General features: G+C 40.0%; 1 protein-coding gene across 6 annotated transcripts in view; it reads left to right on the top strand.

Moving 5' to 3' along the window:
* The window catches only part of CHKA (choline kinase alpha), a 51,089-nt gene that overhangs the window by 24,025 nt on the left and 8,367 nt on the right, over positions 1-18,697 (top strand). The window contains exons 2-8 of one of the 6 annotated variants that reach the window (XM_082269647.1): positions 2,357-2,416; positions 5,060-5,113; positions 9,208-9,234; positions 9,506-9,619; positions 13,250-13,383; positions 14,113-14,217; positions 17,847-17,905. In XM_082269647.1, coding sequence (XP_082125773.1) covers positions 5,060-5,113; positions 9,208-9,234; positions 9,506-9,619; positions 13,250-13,383; positions 14,113-14,217; positions 17,847-17,905 — 493 coding nt within the window. In that variant the 5' untranslated portion in view covers positions 2,357-2,416. Of the gene's footprint in view, positions 1-1,613; positions 2,417-5,059; positions 5,114-9,207; positions 9,235-9,505; positions 9,620-13,249; positions 13,384-14,112; positions 14,218-17,846; positions 17,906-18,697 lie in introns of those variants that run through there. The other 5 variants (XM_082269646.1, XM_082269644.1, XM_082269649.1 and 2 more) reach the window with 5 other exon arrangements.

Genomic DNA, 18,697 nt, shown 5'->3' with positions numbered 1-18,697 from the left:
TGGGTGAAGACCAGGCAATTGAGGGAAATGTAATGCTGCAAGCTCTCCACTCTGTCACCAACAGACATTTTCTAGGTGGCCAATACTTTTTCAAGATTGAATGAAGGTAGTGACCATGCAGGCACCACCTCTTCTCACTGGATGAACTGAATAGCAGTCACACATGGGTCCCAGCACAACCAAGGACAGCCAGAGGTTCCACACTCTGGGGAAGATGCCTCCCTGTCTATGACAAGCTTATTGTTTAAAGTATGTATTTCTTAGCAGTTTTTTTTTAATTTAGCTATTAACCTCAAAACAATTGTTTCTTTTTTTATGGAGGGTGGGGCATGAGAAATTGTCCTTCTGTTTTTTGTATATCCAATGTTAAAGTGGAGTTCCACCCATTTTTAATAAATTGGATTACATAGATGTATGTAATCCCCTTTAAAACGACTTTTACCAATGGAAAGTTTTTTGGTTTTTTTTTTTGCTAGTAAATACCTTATTTTCTGCTTTATTTATCCTCTTCTCACTTCCGGGTCCGGTCGGCGATTACGTCACTCGGCGATTCGCAGTGTGTGCTGGGATGTATTTCAGGGCATGAAATCTTGCATTATTACACAGGAGATGAGCTGTTTGCCCCGCTCTGCCCCGCCGCCTCTCTGTGAGCTGTACTGTATGTAGTGTATTGAGGCCGTGCTCCGCCCCGCCTCCTCTCAGTGAGCTCAGTGAGGATATAATGCTTTCAGTCCTCGCTCACTGAGAGGAGGCGGGGCGGAGCACGGCCTCAATACACAACATACATACAGCTCACTGAGAGGAGGCGGGGCAGAGCACGCAGTACAGCTCATCTCCTGTGTAATACTGCGAGATTTCATGCCCTGAAATACATCCCAGCACACACTGCGAATCGCCGAATGACGTAACCGCCGACCGGACCCGGAAGTGAGAAGAGGATAAATAAAGCAGAAAATAAGGTATTTACTAGCAAAAAAAAAAAAAAAAACTTTCTATTGGTAAAAGTCGTTTTAAAGGGGATTACATACATCTAAAGTGACTAAAATAGGTGGAACTCCACTTTAAATTCACATGTCTACTTTGTTTTCCAAAGAGTACATGACTTAAACCCCTGTAGATATAGAGTAGATATTTTTAAAGTGACTGAAAACCCATCTTTTTTTTTTTTTTTAAATAATAAACATGTCATACCTACCTGCTTTGTGCAATGTCTTTGTACAGAGCAATCCCAATCCTCTTCTTCTCAGCTCTCCTACCAGTGCTCCTGGCACCTCCTCCCTGTTTAGCGCCCACCATAGCTAGCTACTTGCTATGGGTGCAATTGTGTGGGCTGTGCTCTGTGTGTCCCTTGACACAGAAAGCACAGCTTGACACCGCCCCCCACTCCCTCCTCACTGGTTGTAATTGACATCATTGGAAGCCAATGGCTCTCTCTGCCCTTGAGGAGGGAGAGAGCCACTGCTCCAATGCACGGCGCTGGATTGAAATTGGTCTCAGGTAAGTATAGGGGGGCCTAGACTGTTTTTTTTTTACCTTATTGCAGAAATTGCAAACCTTCAGCCTTTAAAAACCACTTTAATTTATATGTATTGTAGGTGAGAAAGTTATATACCAAATGCAAAAACGAAACATTCAGAAATTTGAATTTACAAAATAGAATTGTATTTTCAGTATAGTTTACCCTTTGCTATGTAATATTTTGTACAGATAAAATGTTACATTAAACCATGCACATTCAATGCTTTGGCCTTGTGTCAACATTTCTTCAACTTCCAACAACTTTTTTTAAAAATTGATTTTGATATTAGCCTGTTTTTTTACTGCTTACATGGCCAAAGACCATGTTTCTGTCCTTTTTATTTAAGAGAGCAGGCAAATGTGTATCTCTTTTTCATACTAGGAATATAGGTAAGGATAAGAATATGGACTTAAGCACAAGACACCGGCAGTGCACACTATTCTGGTTGGTAACTTGAAGTTTGATAGTGGTCCAGTCATCTGATTGGTTAGTCAATATAAAGCCTGATTTTAATACTTAATATCTATGTAACACTGTCATCTTTGTTACTTATTGAAGTTTAGGATAAAACATTTACCAACTATTTTATTGACCTTAAGGTGTTGGAAATCTTGATATCTTTGCCTTTTACTAATTACCTACTAATGTTCCAACATGTTAAAGTGCAAACTATAAGGTGCATTATAATATTTTATACATATATCTAGAAAAAAATTATTGGTTTTACCGCTTCTTTTTTAAGTCATACTGGGTGGGTTAATATGGGAGGATGGTAATTATGGATGGGGTAGGGTGTTATACCTCTTTAGTTGTATGTGCATGTGTTCTTTGCTGCAGGCGTACCCATGCGATCGTGCCTTGCACACTCTGGTTACCAGGTGACAGACACGATACACGGTATAGTATGCGACCTCTGAAATTGGAGAATTCTGTTAAGATTTACTTTTAATGTTCATATGCATTGGTTTATGATGCATGTCTTAGTCTGTTTTTGAAATACCTTTAATGGGGAGCTGCAGGATCAAAATGAGCTAGTGAGGTGACTGCAAGTCAAAAATATTTTATGTGCCATTCGAACCCTTACACTTGTTACCCAGCACAGCTAAGATCGAGCCTTTTATGCATTTTTTTTTTATCAACCATGTGCAAGCTCTGTAGACTTCAATAAAAAATAAAGATAATAGAAAAAAAAAAAAGATGTCAGATGTGGTTTGGTTTGGTTTTCGAATTACAGAACTTTACCATTACAGTTTGCTCATTTTTATTCCATAAACCTAAATATTCCTTATTTTGGTTTTAAACGTTAGAGAAGAAAAAACATATTTAATAAATTTCAATTTCAATGCATCTTTTACTTGCAAATTATACAAACATGTCACATAAGAACTTCTTAAGATTGGAAAAAAGTACAAAACCCTTTAGATTTGAATGTATTATTAATGGATTATAGAATTATATATTAGATTACGTAAATTAGACATTTATTAAAATCTCTCACAAATAAATACACTGAACTTGAGATCAGTTACCTTTCAGCCCTATTGATAGACCTCTGAAATTGCCTAGTTTATTTTGGTGTACTGCATCCCCCCATGAGGTGATTGATACCAACTCTCATCAGAAACCAGGTTTTTATAATGCGCAATTTGTAGCATTTAATTAATCAAGAACATGGAGTCTTATCTTAGCCAAAGTCTATCACAAGCAATTAATCATTTTCTGTTTTGCTTAAGCATTCGGATTACCTTCACAAATATTTTTAATGCAAAGGTTAATATGTAATGTTTTATGTGTACACAGAGGGCCTATTTTCTTTAATTATAAGAAGTGCCCTAGTGCTAAATAACTTGCCAATTTATTGAACAGAATTGATGCTTGACTCCAATTTATCATCTGAATTTATTATCTGAATGGAAAATCTTTTTATACATGTTGCAGCTTTTTTTTTGGAACTTCTGTTGCATGTAAAAAATAAATATATTTTTTCTTCAGATACCTGATTTCTGATATTTCTTGTGGTTGGTTCAATAAATGGCTTTCTGGGTTATAAACATGACCTGCTGTTTTCTGCTTTACTCTTTATCTTATGTTCTAGGAATTATGATAACTATTTAGAATAAGGTATGGCTAGCTAAGCTTTATAGTAATTAAGGCAAGTTAATATTGCAAGGAGGAATTGTGTCATAACTGAAAAATAAACTACAAGATTAGCTTTAGTCAGCAGGACTTAGATTAATGGAGACCAGCTTTTATACAGTATGGTCAACAAAACTTAATTTCTAATGATCAAGTCCTTAATTACTGTTAGAAATTAGGTATATGAAAACTGCTTAAATGGCAGCTTACCCTTACTACAGCACTGCTTTAATCATTTAGGATCTTCAGACAGTATCACGTTGCATGATATTCTAAACCTTTGCTTCGTTTTTTACACACCTTCTGCTTTTTTATAATCTAAAGGAAAACGCATAATACGCACTAGACTTAATTCACAAAGCTTTTACACAAATACTAAAAAATCTATATTTTACCCATGTGACTGTGATTTTCAAATCTCTTTAAACTAAGCTGAAAAGAACTGTCACTTTTTTTTTTTCTTTTTAAAAAAGGATTCTTTCTTAGCCAGGTATACTTTGTAAATTTAGCGGTTTGTGTCAAGTGTTTCAAATAAATGCAGTGCATCTCAAACAGGCCACTGACACTGAGAGCTAAAATCTTTTAAACATTTGTAAATTAGTGTTTAGGCTACGTTCACATGTGGGCGTAGCGGATGATGGGCAGAATCACCGCGATTCTGCCCACGATCCGGAATCATTGCAAATTGCGGGACGCCTGTGCAATGCCCATGATTTGCAATGGCACCCCAAACGCTGTGCGATGTTGCAGCAATTTCCGCCTGCCGAATCGCGGTAACATTGCGCAAACAGAACTGCGGGACGCATGACGCCCAAAAAGGTACAGGAGCTTCTTTTGTGCGTCATGCATCCCGTGATTCTGTTTGCTCGATGTTACCGCGATTCGGCAGGCGGAAATTGCGGACACATCGCACAGCGTTTGGGGTGCTATTGCAAATCACGGGCATCGTACAGGCGTCCCACGATTGGCAATGATTCCGGATTGCGGGCAGAATGGCGGTGATTCTGCCCGTGATCCGCTACGCCCCAATGTGAACGTAGCCTTACAGTGAATATTTAAAACCTTTGTAGAAGTCAGCCTTGCCAAGTACTTGGCAACAAGCATATTAAAAATGTGTAAAAATCTTGTTATTAGTTGATCCTCTTTTGACATGTCCTTCAAGAAAAATGTTTTGTGTGCCTTTGTGGAAGCTTTCATCTCAAAGGCAAGTTTATTTCCCTTGCAGAATGCTTTAGCAGTATTTTTCTGTCAACCTAAGCAGCTGAATCTGGTATTTTCTGTTAAGATATGCGCAAGCATATTTATGTGAAATTTCTGTGCCTTTATTTCTTTCTGCACCAACCTGGTTTGTGGTGGGGATTTTTTGTGAGGGTTAAAATAACAACTTTTTTATGATCTCAACAGATGTCATGTAACAAGGGTGAAAATCAAGAGACACAGAGGGAGAATTTTTTTCAAGTAAGTACTTTTTTTTGTATCTTACTCAAATCCTCTACAGAGAATGAGATACAAGGTCATAAATCGCATATAGTGTAGTATAGTGTATTCATGTAGAAATAACCTTGGCCTTGGTTCAAGATTCAGTTAAAAAAAAGCTTTTAAATGCTGTTCCAACTTTGTTAGAGATGCCCTAAGGCTATCACCTAAATGCGATAGGGAATGCTGGAAATAATTTGTTCAAGAAGGATTCTAAAAGCACTATAACAACATAATCTGTGCAATAGTACGTTTTTCACCATTTCCTAATCAATGTAAGAATGGGACAGTTTAAGGCGCTTATGTTGGAAGGGAGATTAGAGGTGTGCTAAGATCTGCCATTTATCTTAGCTCAGCGTGTTTCCACATTTTCTGGTCTTAGCTGACCATTGACACCTTGTGATGCATATTACGGTTAGAAATGACTTGACTACCTATCCAGCAATAAAGATTTAGTGGTAGATGGTCTTTTTTTGAATCAGATCATTTTTATTAGAAAAAGTTTTCATACAAAACAACAGTACAAAAAAAAAAAACCCCAACCAACAGAACATGAAAAAGAAACAGTGTATACGGTCATATATCAGCGGGGTGAGCACAGCCATGCAGTAATGTAATTAATGAAACGACAGATAGACTGCACCAGCAGGATATACCAAAAAGTTTGTACTAAACAATTGTGCACCCCACGTCCTTCAAAGCAACACCCCAGAAGCAAAAGAGTATTGTATTGCAAGGTGTAGTCATAATCATAAAACCAAACCAAAAAAGAGCTTCCAGGTGTTGGGGGAAACCTCTCAGACCGGCAGTCTGTACTGAGAGATGGCCACCCTCAGGTAGCAACAGGGGATCAACCATGTAGCACTGTGGTGGATGGTCTTTGATGTACAGTATAAAACTGGACTATAGGGCATTGGCCACCTTTGGTAGTTTCAGATGAACTCTAACCTAGCAGGGTTTCCCAACACACATTTGTGTACTTGTTTGACATTCAGATTTACTGTAGGTTATCAGTCTTGTTACTACTTTTTGACTTTCAAAATGCAGTTTATTGAAAAAACAAACTTAAGTACAAACAGTCCAGCAGCATAAAACAAAATAGTAACCCACTGAGCAGTAGAGCATATGAGATACAGGGAGAAACATCATACCGGTACATGAAAATGTAGGAGCAAACAACAGTAACGATATGGAACTTCAACCCCAAGGGAGTCAACCCAGAAAAACAAAGAACAAAACTTGAGCCAAAATCCCATACCCAGCCCCAAAGGGGGGGGACCCACTATCACGACCATATGGGAAGGCAAGCAGGGGGGGTGGTCTCACAACTGACCAGTGCACGTGCGGGAGTCCTCCACCCAGCGGCCCCACACCTTATCAAATTTTTTGGGGCAACCCCTATGTAGGTAAATCAAACGTTTTTATGGGAGGGTGGAGTTAACCTCGGCCATCCAGAGGCGGAGAGTAGGAGGTTGTGTACTCATCCACATTTTTGCTATAAGCTTAGGCGCGTGGAAAAGTGTTTCATGTAGAAAGGTGGTAAGAAACGTATCCGCTATATCATCTGGAAAAAGGCCCAAAACACATTGTGAGAGGTCGACTTGGAGAGGGGATCCCATATGGTCATGAAGAAACGTGTCTTGTTACTACTTTTAAACAAAAAGTATTATGTGGTAATATCGGTCATTAGACCTATCAAGCTTTGACCAGATAAGTCAATTCAATTCTTACTTTTTGTAAAAAGAAGTCAAAGGTAAATGAATGAATAATATTTCACAGTTGTTTTTTATTTGGTTAAACTAGATAGACTAGTGTCTTTTTTTTTTTTTTTTTTCAACCTGACTTAAGCCGGGCATAGGCAGTTTGAATCTCAGCCAGTTCAGCAGTAACCGGCCGAGATTCGAACCATGTATGGGCAGGCTGAGTATACCCAAGTTGATTGATCAATCGACTTGGGTCAACCAGCCTTCCAGATTTTACATGCAATTTTTGCTGGCTGGCTGCCTGGCTTGTTGTGAGGACCAATCACAAAACTGTTACCCATATTAATCTTTTTTTACTTTGGCAATGAGTTACAGGTGGAAGCAATTGTCATGAATGGGGACATCCTTCCTGTGTTCTTAGTAAAGTCAAGCTATAACTCAATTCTGTCCAGTGTTGGGGTTGTGAAGTTTCCACCTTGACTTTTAAACTAAAAAAAAAACTACATTTATATTTCAGGTTACCACTCCTTGGATTTAGTGGATGCATTAGGTTTTCTTATTTCAGGCATTTTCTTTTTTTGTCACCTGGTGAACATGGTAGTAATACACTTCCTGGGTGGCTGCACTTAATCCACCTCTGTATCTTTGGAGGGAACAGTGGTTGCCATCCAGGCTGGACTACAACCATATTTCTTTTTGTTCATCGCCTTTAAATGAGGGATGGTGAGATCAGTAGTTTACAGAAGAAATATACCGTATTTTCCGGCGTATAAGACGACTGGGCATATAAGACGACCCCCCTAATTTTCATCTACCGGTAATACTTATACTTAGGTTACCTTGGAGATATTATACTCGGCGTATAAGACGACCCCCTATTTTTGGGGGATTTTTTTGAGGTTCAAAAGTAGTCTTATACGCCAGAAAATACAGTAAGCTTCTGCAGTTATCTCACTAAAAGTGATCAAACGTTTCAAAGGATTAAACTTCCTGCTGGGTTATTTTTTGCTGTCTCTGTACCATTGGAGAAATTTCTCTTCACTTCTTGCCCCAGAAGCGGAAAAAAATGTAAAAGAAAACTCCACAAATAAGGGGAATTTTCCTTTAGACAGTTGTCCCTAGAACCAATGTCTCCATTAGATGTTTCCCCCCTACCTCCTTGTTATGGGGAGGGGACAACATTAAAATGTTGGATTTCCTCTAACTTCCTTTCCCTCTGACAGTGGTCACCAGTACAATTAGAGGGTTGAATAAAGATGAAGACTTTGCCTCCAGATACACTATAGAACACAGCTCAAGGAGGATAGTGTTGAGCAGAGTTCTATAAAGTACTCGAAACCCATACTTGAGTAAAAGTACAAGTGCTCGATCAAAAAGTGACTTGAGTAGAAGTGGAAGTGCTCAATCAAAAAGTGACTTGAGTAGAAGTACTAAAGTATTCAACATTTTTTGTACTTAAGTATTGCAAGTAGTTTTTTAAAAATGTTTGCTACTCAAGTACTGAAAGTAAAAGTACCAGTAGTTTTGAAAAACAATTGCTACTCAAGTACTGAAAGTAAAAGTACAAGTACTGTGTTATATAGTTATTAAAGAAAGAAGTCAAAAGTTTGAACATCATATTGTTTTTTATTATTTCAAATGCAGCTCTTATTTATACATACAGTAGCATTTATTTTCCTATGCGCTGATAATACACATGTTTTGAGCTTCATGAAACCTGCCATCTACTGTTCTGGCAGTGGTAATTTTTATAATAGTAACGAGTAACTATGCAGCACAAAAAAAAATATTGGAGTAGAAGTATTGAAATCATCGAAAAAATGTAGTGAAGTAAAAGTGGAAGTAGGAGAAAAAAATTATACTCTAGGAAAGTACAGATACCGCCTTTTGGTACTTAAGTACAGTAGCGAAGTAGTTCTACTTAGTTACTATACATCTCTGGTGTTGAGGGTTTACAATGAGAATTCTTTGCTGATCATTCGAAAGCATGTCACCAAATGGTCAAACCAGTCAGACTGCTTTTGATGGTTGGTTTCTCTTAGTCTTTATCGCTCTACAGGTTGGTTCTGTAGGAATAGTTTTAACGTGTGTGCACACAGACGTATAATTTTATTTGCATTATTATTATATTTATACAGGATTTATATATATATATATATATATATATATATATTTATAGCATCAGCAGTTTGCGCAGCGCTTTACAACGTTAGGGCAAACAGTGCAGTAACAATACAATTCAATCAGAGGCACTGCTCATTTGTCCTTCACCTCCCTGAGTCCTTATGTACAGACTATTTAAGGGTTATTTCAAGACTGTGTGTGTATATGCTGAGTATACAGCGTTGATTAGAGAACATCCTTTGTCTCCAGGTAACCTCCCTGCAAGCTATAAGAAGGGTAAATACCTCCTGCATCATTAATCTGACTTGTCTGCCGTTTTTCTTTAATGGGCTGCTTTGTTGCTGTCTGGATTAAGATAAGCAGACTAGATGCTTCATTGACTAAGTCTACTGTCTGCATGCAGTTAACCTGATACATCTGATACACTTTAACCTGGTTTACAGCTAAAGCATGTGGCCTTTTAGTCATAAGGCTGTCAATTTTTTTTCTACGTTCTTAGTAATGTTGTTCATCAGTATTATCTCATTGTCAAATCTCCTCTTCACAGGGTGCTGCAGCCATGGTGATGGAGAGTGTCATGTTCGCAATCTTGGCAGAGAGATCCCTTGGTCCCAAGCTGTATGGGATCCTGCCACAAGGACGTCTTGAAGAATTCATTCCAGTAAGCACAGACAACATTTTTTGGGTCTTGCATTGTATGAATCAGCATTATGAAGTAGTGCAATGCCTGATTATGTAACTGCCATTGGCTTCTGACTCATCCTATTGGTTTCTAGTGAACAAGTGCCAAAAACTGGCTGAATAGGAGCAGTTTGGTTTCAAGAATGGAATCTGAAATCTGGGCAATGGGCAATGAAATGCCAATTGTCTGACACCACTTTGCTTCATTGTGTCTCAAATAAACCCACTAAGAGTCCATTCACACTGCTGCGACTTGTCAGGCGACTTGTCAGCCTGACAAGTCGCGGTCCTCCCGCTCCCACTGTGTAGTACAGGACCCGTTCTAATAGGAGCGGCACAAGTCGCTCCGACTTAGAAAAAGAGTCCTGTACTACTTCGGGACGACCTGGAGACGACTTGCATTGACTTCCATTATGTGAAGTCCGTGCAAGTCGCGCCAAAGTCACGCTGCACGCGACTTCACAGGTCACCCCCGAAGTCCTAATGTGAACGGTGACTTAGTAGTGGACATATTTTAAGTCCTGCTAAATATATAAAGCAATTTTTCCTTTGTAGGATCAGTAGACTTTTACAAAATTTCTAGGTAGATAAACAGATAAATGTATAAAGAAAAAAAATGCTACACTAGCACTTTGTTCATTTGACCGGATGTATCAGATTTTAAGGAAATATATGACGTGTTGACCATAGAGCCTGCCAGATGCTACATCTCATCTTCCCAGTTGCTTGTTATCAAATGGTGGATGTTCTCTGCTTTTGGCAACACCTCAACTTTTTCTCTAAGTTAAAGCATACAGATGGTTGGCTAGAAACACTGATCTGATTTCACTTAGAATTGCTGATATCGGATTGGCTAGAATGTGTCAGCTGTAATTATGGTGTAGTGATGCAAAAAAATAGATGCTAAAACTAGAAGAAATAAGCGTCCTGTACCTATAATTCAACAAATTAGCTTTCTGGTTCCTATTTATTGGCAGCAGATATGTAATAAAGATGCTATTTTGTTAGCCTTTTTTTAAAGAATAAACATTAAAGCCTAAAAATGCCCAAGAACACAAAATGTAATATATTGCAGTTTACCAGTCCTTAGATGTAGGGGCTGCATTTGATTTCTTTTTTAGGCTAAGAAAATTTTTCGGCAAGGACAGAAAAAACTAGTTTATCATGCTTGAAATGCAGTGTCCTTATCCTTATGTGATAAGAAGGTGAAAACGTATTTTATTAACCACTTGCCGACCGCCAGTAGTACATTTACTGCGGCAAGTTGGCTCTATTGTGCGAAACTACGTACCTGTATGCCGTTTCGTGCAATAGCCAGCCCGAGGCACACAAGCTGGCTGATTGACCAGAGGGGTTGCCAATCAGAGGGTTCACCGGATGTGATGTCCACTGGCCACCCGCAGTCGCTCCCCAGAGAGACAGAACGGCGGTCTGCCCATGTAAACAACGCAGGCCGCCATTCTGTTAGAGATGAACACAGTGGTCTTGTGTTCCTGCTATTTAGGAACACAGATCTCTGTTTTCATCTAGTGAGTCCGTTCCCCCAGGTACACACTTAACCCCCTGATCTCCCCTGGTGTTAACCCCTTCCCTGCCAGTGTCATTAATACAGTAACAGTGCATATTTTTAGCACTGATAACTGTAGTAATGTCACTGGTCCCCTCAAAAGTGTCAGGTGTTCTGCCGCAATGTCCCAGTCCCGCTAAAAATCGGTGATCGCTGCCATTATCAGTAAATAAATAAAAATGCCATAAATCTAACCCCTAGTTTGTAAACGCGATAACTTTTGCGCAAACCAATCAATTAACACTTATGGGTATTTTTTTTTTTTTACCAAAAATATATAGCAGAATTTATATTGGCCTTAAATTATAAAAAAAAAAAAAAAGATTGCTTTAATTGGCTGTGTTTTTTAGCAGAAAGTAAAAAATGTTGTTTTTTTTTCCAAAATGTTTGCTCTTTTTTTGCTTATAGCGCAAAAAGAAAGCTGTATTTGTGGGAAAAAAAGGACATCAATTTTATTTGGGTACAGCGTCACACGACCACGCAACTGTAAGTTAAAATAATGCAGTGCCGTATCGCAAAAAATGGCCTGGTTATTTAGGGGGTTAAACCTTCTGGTCCAGAAGTGGTCATCTTATTTGTGTAAACTAATAATGCCATCACTCCCCATGTAATGAAGATGAAAAGTCCAGCCTGGCTGACAGCCTTGGCTACCTCCATTGACACTGGGGGAGTTTTATTAGCCACCCAGGAAAAGTGCATTATTTGCAGGATTACCAGATAAAAAAGGAACAAAAGGCTAAAAGACTAATGCAGCCACAACATATAGGAACTGGCAAGTTTCAGTAAAATAAATGTTTGTTTTTAGGGTTTAGATATACTTTAGGCACTTTGCCAAAATCTCTGGATTATAGGACAAACAGAAAACTTGGCTCATAGACTCAAAAAAGCTAGTCTGTCTAGTACAAAAGAAAATAAACCATCTGAGAGAGAGCTCATAGGCTGCTATAACGATAAATATAATGTCATAATAGTCACCAGTTATGGGTCCAGGTGTTTGTGCTCATAGTTAGGAAATTAGGGGGCGGTGGTGGGGGTGTATCTGGAGGGATTTAAAATGGTTGTAAAGGCAAAAGTTTTTTTTATCTTATTGCATTCTGTACATTAAGATAAAAAGCCTTCTGTGTGCAGCAGCCCCCCTCAGCTCTCTTAATACTTACCTGACCCCCCCCCCCCCCTTGACCTCAGCTGTCAGGCACAAGCCCTTCTGATTGGCTCAGACACAGCAAGTGTCACAAGTGCCTCGACTGTCAGGGACTCTCCCTTCTGATTGGCTCAGACACAGCAGTGACGTCATTGGCTCCCGCTCCTGTCAATCAAACTCAGCCAAACGAGAATAGAAAGGGGGCGGGGCTGAACCGCAGCTCAGTATCTGAATGGATACCTAGACTTGTGGCTCAGCTCAGGTGCCCCCATAGCAAGCTGCTTGCTGTGGGGGTACGCAACAGGAGGAGAGGCGCCAGGAGCACTGAAGAGGGACCCAAGAAGAGGAGGATCAGGGCTGTCATGCAAAACCACTGCTTAGAGCAGGTTAGTATAACACGTTTGTTATTTTTATAGACTTTACAATCACTGTAGCGGGGGATAAGGGGTTATTGGCGGGTCCAAGGCAGATAAGAGGCCTGACTCATTGATTCATTCTTCCTTGGCACTCCATTTTTGTCAGTACTGTGTTTTTACCCAAAGGTCACTGAACTGGTGGCATGCAACTATTGGTCAGTGTAGTAAATTTTATCGGCATCTATACATATAAAAGTAAAATATAAAGTAATAGAGGGGAAATCTTCCAATGGAGAGACTGGTGACTATTAATTTTCAGGGATTTCCTCTCACTTCCTGTTTGGCTATGGGATAGGAAGTGAAGGGAAATCTCTGCAACGGGACACAGATGGCCTCCCTTAGTCTATCTAAAATAAAAAAAAAGAGTTTTGCCTATAGTTCTACTTTAATGTTGGCTCCTACATAAAATACGAACACCAAAACTAAAAATAATACAAAAAAAAAGTTTGCTATCATTTTAGTAATAACTGTTTCCTCCTTTTATAGAGTCGAAAGCTTGAGACTTGTGAGTTAAGTTTGCCAGAGATATCTGCTGAAATAGCTGAGAAAATGGCTCGATTTCATGGTATGAGCATGCCGTTCAACAAAGAACCCAAGTGGCTCTTTGGGACAATGGAGAAGTAGGTTGATATTTCTCTCTTCTATTATTTTAATAGATTGTTTTATCTCTTACATGTATTTGATTTCTGTGATGACCCTAGAAAAAGTAATTTTTTTATACATAGCAATACATAGCATTTTTTGATTGATCAGCTCAAGCTATTTAGAAATAACCTTAATGCAGACCTTATTGTCGTCTGTCTTTCATTCCAGTCCACCACAATGCTCTAAGAAGTCCTCAAACTACTTTTTTTTTAATTATTTAAGAAAATTGGAGCATAATGCCCCCTTTTCCAAATGGCAATGGTGTTGCATTGTGGGAGGTAGGGTGGAGCCTACGTTCTGGAAAAAATATTATGTGTATGTGTATATTATATAATATTAATAGTATGTGCCTTCAGGTTTCTGGTGGGTTTAGGAGAGCTGAAGCCTCAAAGTGTCTGTGCATATATATGCAAGCTGGCCTAACCCAATTTCTTCTACATAAAACAGTTTTGTATGAGATTAGAACCACAATTAGCTGGTCTCCTTGATTCAACAACTTTCATTAGCAGTAGGGATACAAGCTCCCTGCTGTTGCCTGTTACCTTGGCAAAATAGGGTTGTATGGGTGGTGGGGAAACCCATAACATTTAACTGTGGAAAAATGGGGAACAGTTTCACCAGTTTTGAATTTAGAGAGTTTATATTTATATAACCTGTAGTGAATTTAGCAAAGTATGCCTATTTACTTTACTCTTTTTCTTTAGGTACTTAAAGCAAGTCTTGAAAATCAAATTCACCAGAGAATCTCATATCAGGAAACTCAATAAGTTTTTAAGCTACAATCTCCCCAAAGAAATGGACACCCTGAGGTAAAGCCTGTTCTGACTCGTCTGTAACATATTTTTATAAATAGCATCTGAGTATTAAAAAGTCATGCAGTCCTGTAGATCTGTTAAATTCCAGGCATAGATGTAACAAGGACACAGCTAGAGCAATTCCTATGTTTGCATTAATATATAATAAACCGTTTTCCAACAGGGTATTGTCATGGACAGTGCTGTGTAGGCTTGAAAATGTACTGCTGGGTCCCAAACTCTGCTTTTTGGATGCCTTTTGGAAGTAAAATGTTAGTTAAAAGCAGGAGTTTATTGATCTAGGGCAAGGATCCTCAAACCACGGCCCTCCAGCTGTTGCAGAATTACACATCCCATGAGGCATTGTAAAACTCTGACATTCTCATGCATGATGGGAATTGTAGTTCCTTAACCACTTACCGCAAAGTGACGTAGGGGTACGTCGGGTAACTTTGCGGGGTTATACCGGGATGATGCCTCTAGCTAGAGGCATCATCCCGGTACCGTGGTTTAGTGCCAACGGTCGGCTTTCCGTCGGTAACGACCGAAGCGGCTCCAGAGCCGCTCGATCGTTACCCGGGTGAGCGGGAGGGGAGGTTCCTTCCCCCCCCTCCCGCCGCCTTCCGTGACTTTTAACGGGCCTCCCATCCCACCGGGAAACCCGAGCACGTGCCAACTGGATGGAGTCCCGATCAAAGGAGGAAACGGCTTTGATCGGGTCTCCGATGACGTAACCCGGAGGCGGCGTCCATGACATCACTTCCGGGTTACTGTGCTGCAAAAGGCGGCAAATTTAAAAAACGGCTGTATGCAAAAATGCCGTTTTCGGTGTTTTACATACACGGAAGTGTGGTGGAGGGGTCTAGGGTCTTTTAGACCCTCGATCCCTCCATAAAGTGTACCTGTCACTGCATATTGGTGTCACAAGGGATGTTTACATTGCTTGTGACAGCAATAAAAGTGATCAGATTTTTTTTTTTAAAACCTGTAATAAAGTTAAAAAAATAAAATAAATAGGAAAAAAATAAATAAATTTTAGCCGCCACCGTCACCATTAGCTTGCGCACAAAAAAAAACATATACGGAAGCCTAGCCGTGAATGAAATCGCTGTTCAAACCACACATGTGAGGTATAACCACGATCGCCAGAGCGTGAGCAATAATTTAAAAAAAAAGAGCTACACTCTAACTCTAAACTGGTAACTGTTTAAAAAATTTAAAGCATCGTCTATTGAGATTTCTATTGACTGTAGTTTGTCGCCATTCCACGGGTGCGCGCAATTTTAAACCGTAACATGTTGGGTATCTATTTACTCGGCGTGACATCATCTTTCACAATATACAAAAAAAATGGGCTAACTTTACTGTTAATATTTTTTAAATGCAGTTAAATTTGATTTTTCAAAATTTTTCCAAAAAAATGGCGTTCTAAAGACCGCTGTGCAAATACCGCATGACAAAAATATTTCAATGACCGCCATATGATTCTCCAGAGTCTTTGCTAAAATAATATATATAATGTTTGGGGGTTCTAAGTAGTTTTCTAGGAAAAAATACTGATTTTAACTTGTAAACAAAAAGTGTCCGAAATAGGGCTGGGGCTTAAGTGGTTAACAACTGGAGAGCCATAGTTTGAAGACCCCTGATCTAGGGCCTTTTCACACTGAGGAGTTTTTCAAGCACTTTTGCGTTTAAAAAAGGGCCTGAAAAGCTCAAGAAAAAATGTTTACCTATAAAATCAATAAATGATTTGACACTGAGGCGGTGCACTTTCGTTGCAATGAAAGAATCCTGCTTGCAGCATCTTCGGAGCATGTTTTGGGGAGCTAAAAAAAAACTGGACCAAAAACACTCCTCTCCATTGAAATAAATGGGAACCGCCTCAAAAACGCCCCCACTAAGCATTTCTGGTGCAGTTCTTGAGTCACATGACCTTTAAAAACCACACCAAAAGGGCCACAAATGTATTCCATTAACGCATTGATGTTTTACTGGCAGTTTCGAGGCAAACCAGTGTGAAGTGCCTTTACAAATATTTTATAATGAAGTGTGAGCAGGCAAAATGAAAACTGAGAGAATGAAAATTTTCAGAGATAGGTGTTTTTATCCTTCTTAACCGGTTGCCGACCGCCACACGACGATATACGATATGTCCCGGCCGGGCAAAGGGACATATATATACGTCACTAGCCTGTCACTTGCTTGGTAGCAAATAGCGGGCGAGCGCGCGCCCGCGGAGGCGTGCTCCCACCCCGGCTCGTTCCCCAGCAAGTCCGTGCGTGTGACCGGCGGACCTGATGTCCGCCGGTCACTCGCCGATCATCGGTGCAGAGGGAGAAAGTCAGGCGGCTGATGTAAACAAGCCACCTGTCATTCTCCCCTGTGTAGAAACACTGATCATACGGTTCTACTATGTAGGACCGTTTATCATTGTTCCTACACTTCAAGCCTCAGCCAATCACAGTAAGAATCATGCCCCTAGGGACACACACCACCCCTCCCTCTCAAATAAAGTTAACCCCTTCACTACCAGTGTCATTTTGCAGTAACAGTGCATATGTATAGCACTGATTACTGTAGTAATGACTGGTAACCCCAAAAGTGTCAAAAATGTCAGTCAAGGGTCCGATCTGTCTGCCGCAATGTCGCAGTACCGCAAAAAAGATCGCAGATCGCCGCCATTACGCGTTAAAAAAAAACCCACCAAAAATGACATTTACCAAACATATGTAACAGAAAACAAATTGGCCAAAAATGTTAAAAAAATTAGATTTTTACATTTTTTTGGGGGGAATTTCATATAAAAAAATATGAAAAATACTGTTATTTTTGCAAAATTTACGCTCTTTTTTTGTTTATAGCGCAAAAAGTAGAAATCGCATAGGTGATCAAATACCACCAAAAGAAAGCTCTGTTTGTGGGAAAAAAGGACGTCAAATTTGTTTAGGTACAGCGTCGCACGACCGCGCAATTGTCCGTTAAAGTCACGCAGTAAAAAATCGCAAAAAAACCCCTGGTCAGGAAGGGGGTAAAATCGTCCGGGGCTTAAGTGGTTAATGTTCCCTCTTCACAGTCTTTTTTTTATATATACTTAAGTAAAATAGTTCCTTGGCAATCTTTATTGTGCTGCACAGCACATGTTTCATATCTTCCAACTTCTGCAACTTATCCGCGATGCACTCACGGCCCACATTCCATTCCCTTCACTGGACATGTCTGTCAACAGCTGAGTTGCAATACAGACTTCCCATTGAAATGAATAGAGGGCAGGCTGTACAGAAGTTTTGAAGAGTTACTGTGAGGAAACAGGGGGGGGCGCACAATGATTTGACAGGGGGCTGTTTTAATGGCAAGTATATATTTCAAAATCACTGGGGCAGGGGAGTACAACCTTACAAGAGGAAATGCACCAAAAGTGCATGTATCATTTACGTCTGTCTGTTTGAAATGATGTTGATTGTATAATTAGTTATGCTGAATGGAAAATATTTTGTGCATGTATGGTGTTAATTCGTGGAATAGGTGAATATTTTTTTGTTGTAATGGATAAATATCTCTAATGAGTATGCACAGCGTAATTCTGCTCCCCTAAATCAGTGTAAAATCCTGGTCTCTAATGTTTTTTTTTTTTTTTTTTTTTCTAGGTCTCTGCTGGAATCAACCCCATCCCCCGTTGTGTTCTGTCACAATGACTGTCAGGAAGGTAAGACTACAGCTGGCTGTACATAAACCCTTTTTTTTTTTCTTCATTCAACCAGCAGTTTGAATAAAAAATAAGACTAATTACCCCCATCCACAAATTTGAAGTCGATGGGGGAATCCCTCTTGGTGTGCTATTGCGTTCTCATGCAGTGGTGTATTTTTGGTTTTGTGCTGCCCTAGGCAAGACTAAAATTGGGCCCCCCCCTATGTAAATTTGCCCCACTCCCTTTTTAATGGATGTGACTCCCTCCAAAATTGAAGGACTACAAGTCCCAGCATGAACCCCTGATATCTCACGAGAGGTTAGGGGGGAGGGGGGAGAGGAGGTGGGTGAGAGAGAGAGGGGATTAAAGAGTGAGAGAGAGAGGGGGGATGAGAGAGAGGGAGGTGAGAGAGAAAGAGAGAGGGGGTGAGAGAGAGGGGGTGGAAGAGAGGAGGAGGTGTGAGAGAGAGGGGGGTGAGTGACAGGGGGGTGAGAGAGGCGGCTCAATAGGCCAATAGAGTCTCAGGTGGAGGGGGGCGGCTTTTTTGCTGCCCCCCTGCAAAGTGCCGCCCTAGGCCTGGGCCTAGTTGGCCTAGGCCAAAATACAGCACTGTTCTCACGGTTGGGAGACTTCCCAGCTCTCAGAATACAATGATCAGCGCTGCAGGTTATAGCCAGCGACACTGATCTTACAGGAAAAACCTGACAGGCTGATTGTACAGAAGTCGATCTGTAGACTGACTTCTATTCAACCAGGCTGCCCATATATGGAACAGAATTCGTCCAGTCCCTGCTAAACTGTCTGAATTT

This window comes from Pelophylax lessonae, assembly GCF_965119305.1.
Source record: "Pelophylax lessonae genome assembly, chromosome: 10".
NCBI lineage: Eukaryota > Metazoa > Chordata > Amphibia > Anura > Ranidae > Pelophylax > Pelophylax lessonae.
The sequence above is the reverse complement of the archived record's forward strand: the minus strand, read 5'-3'. Positions and strand labels throughout refer to the sequence as shown.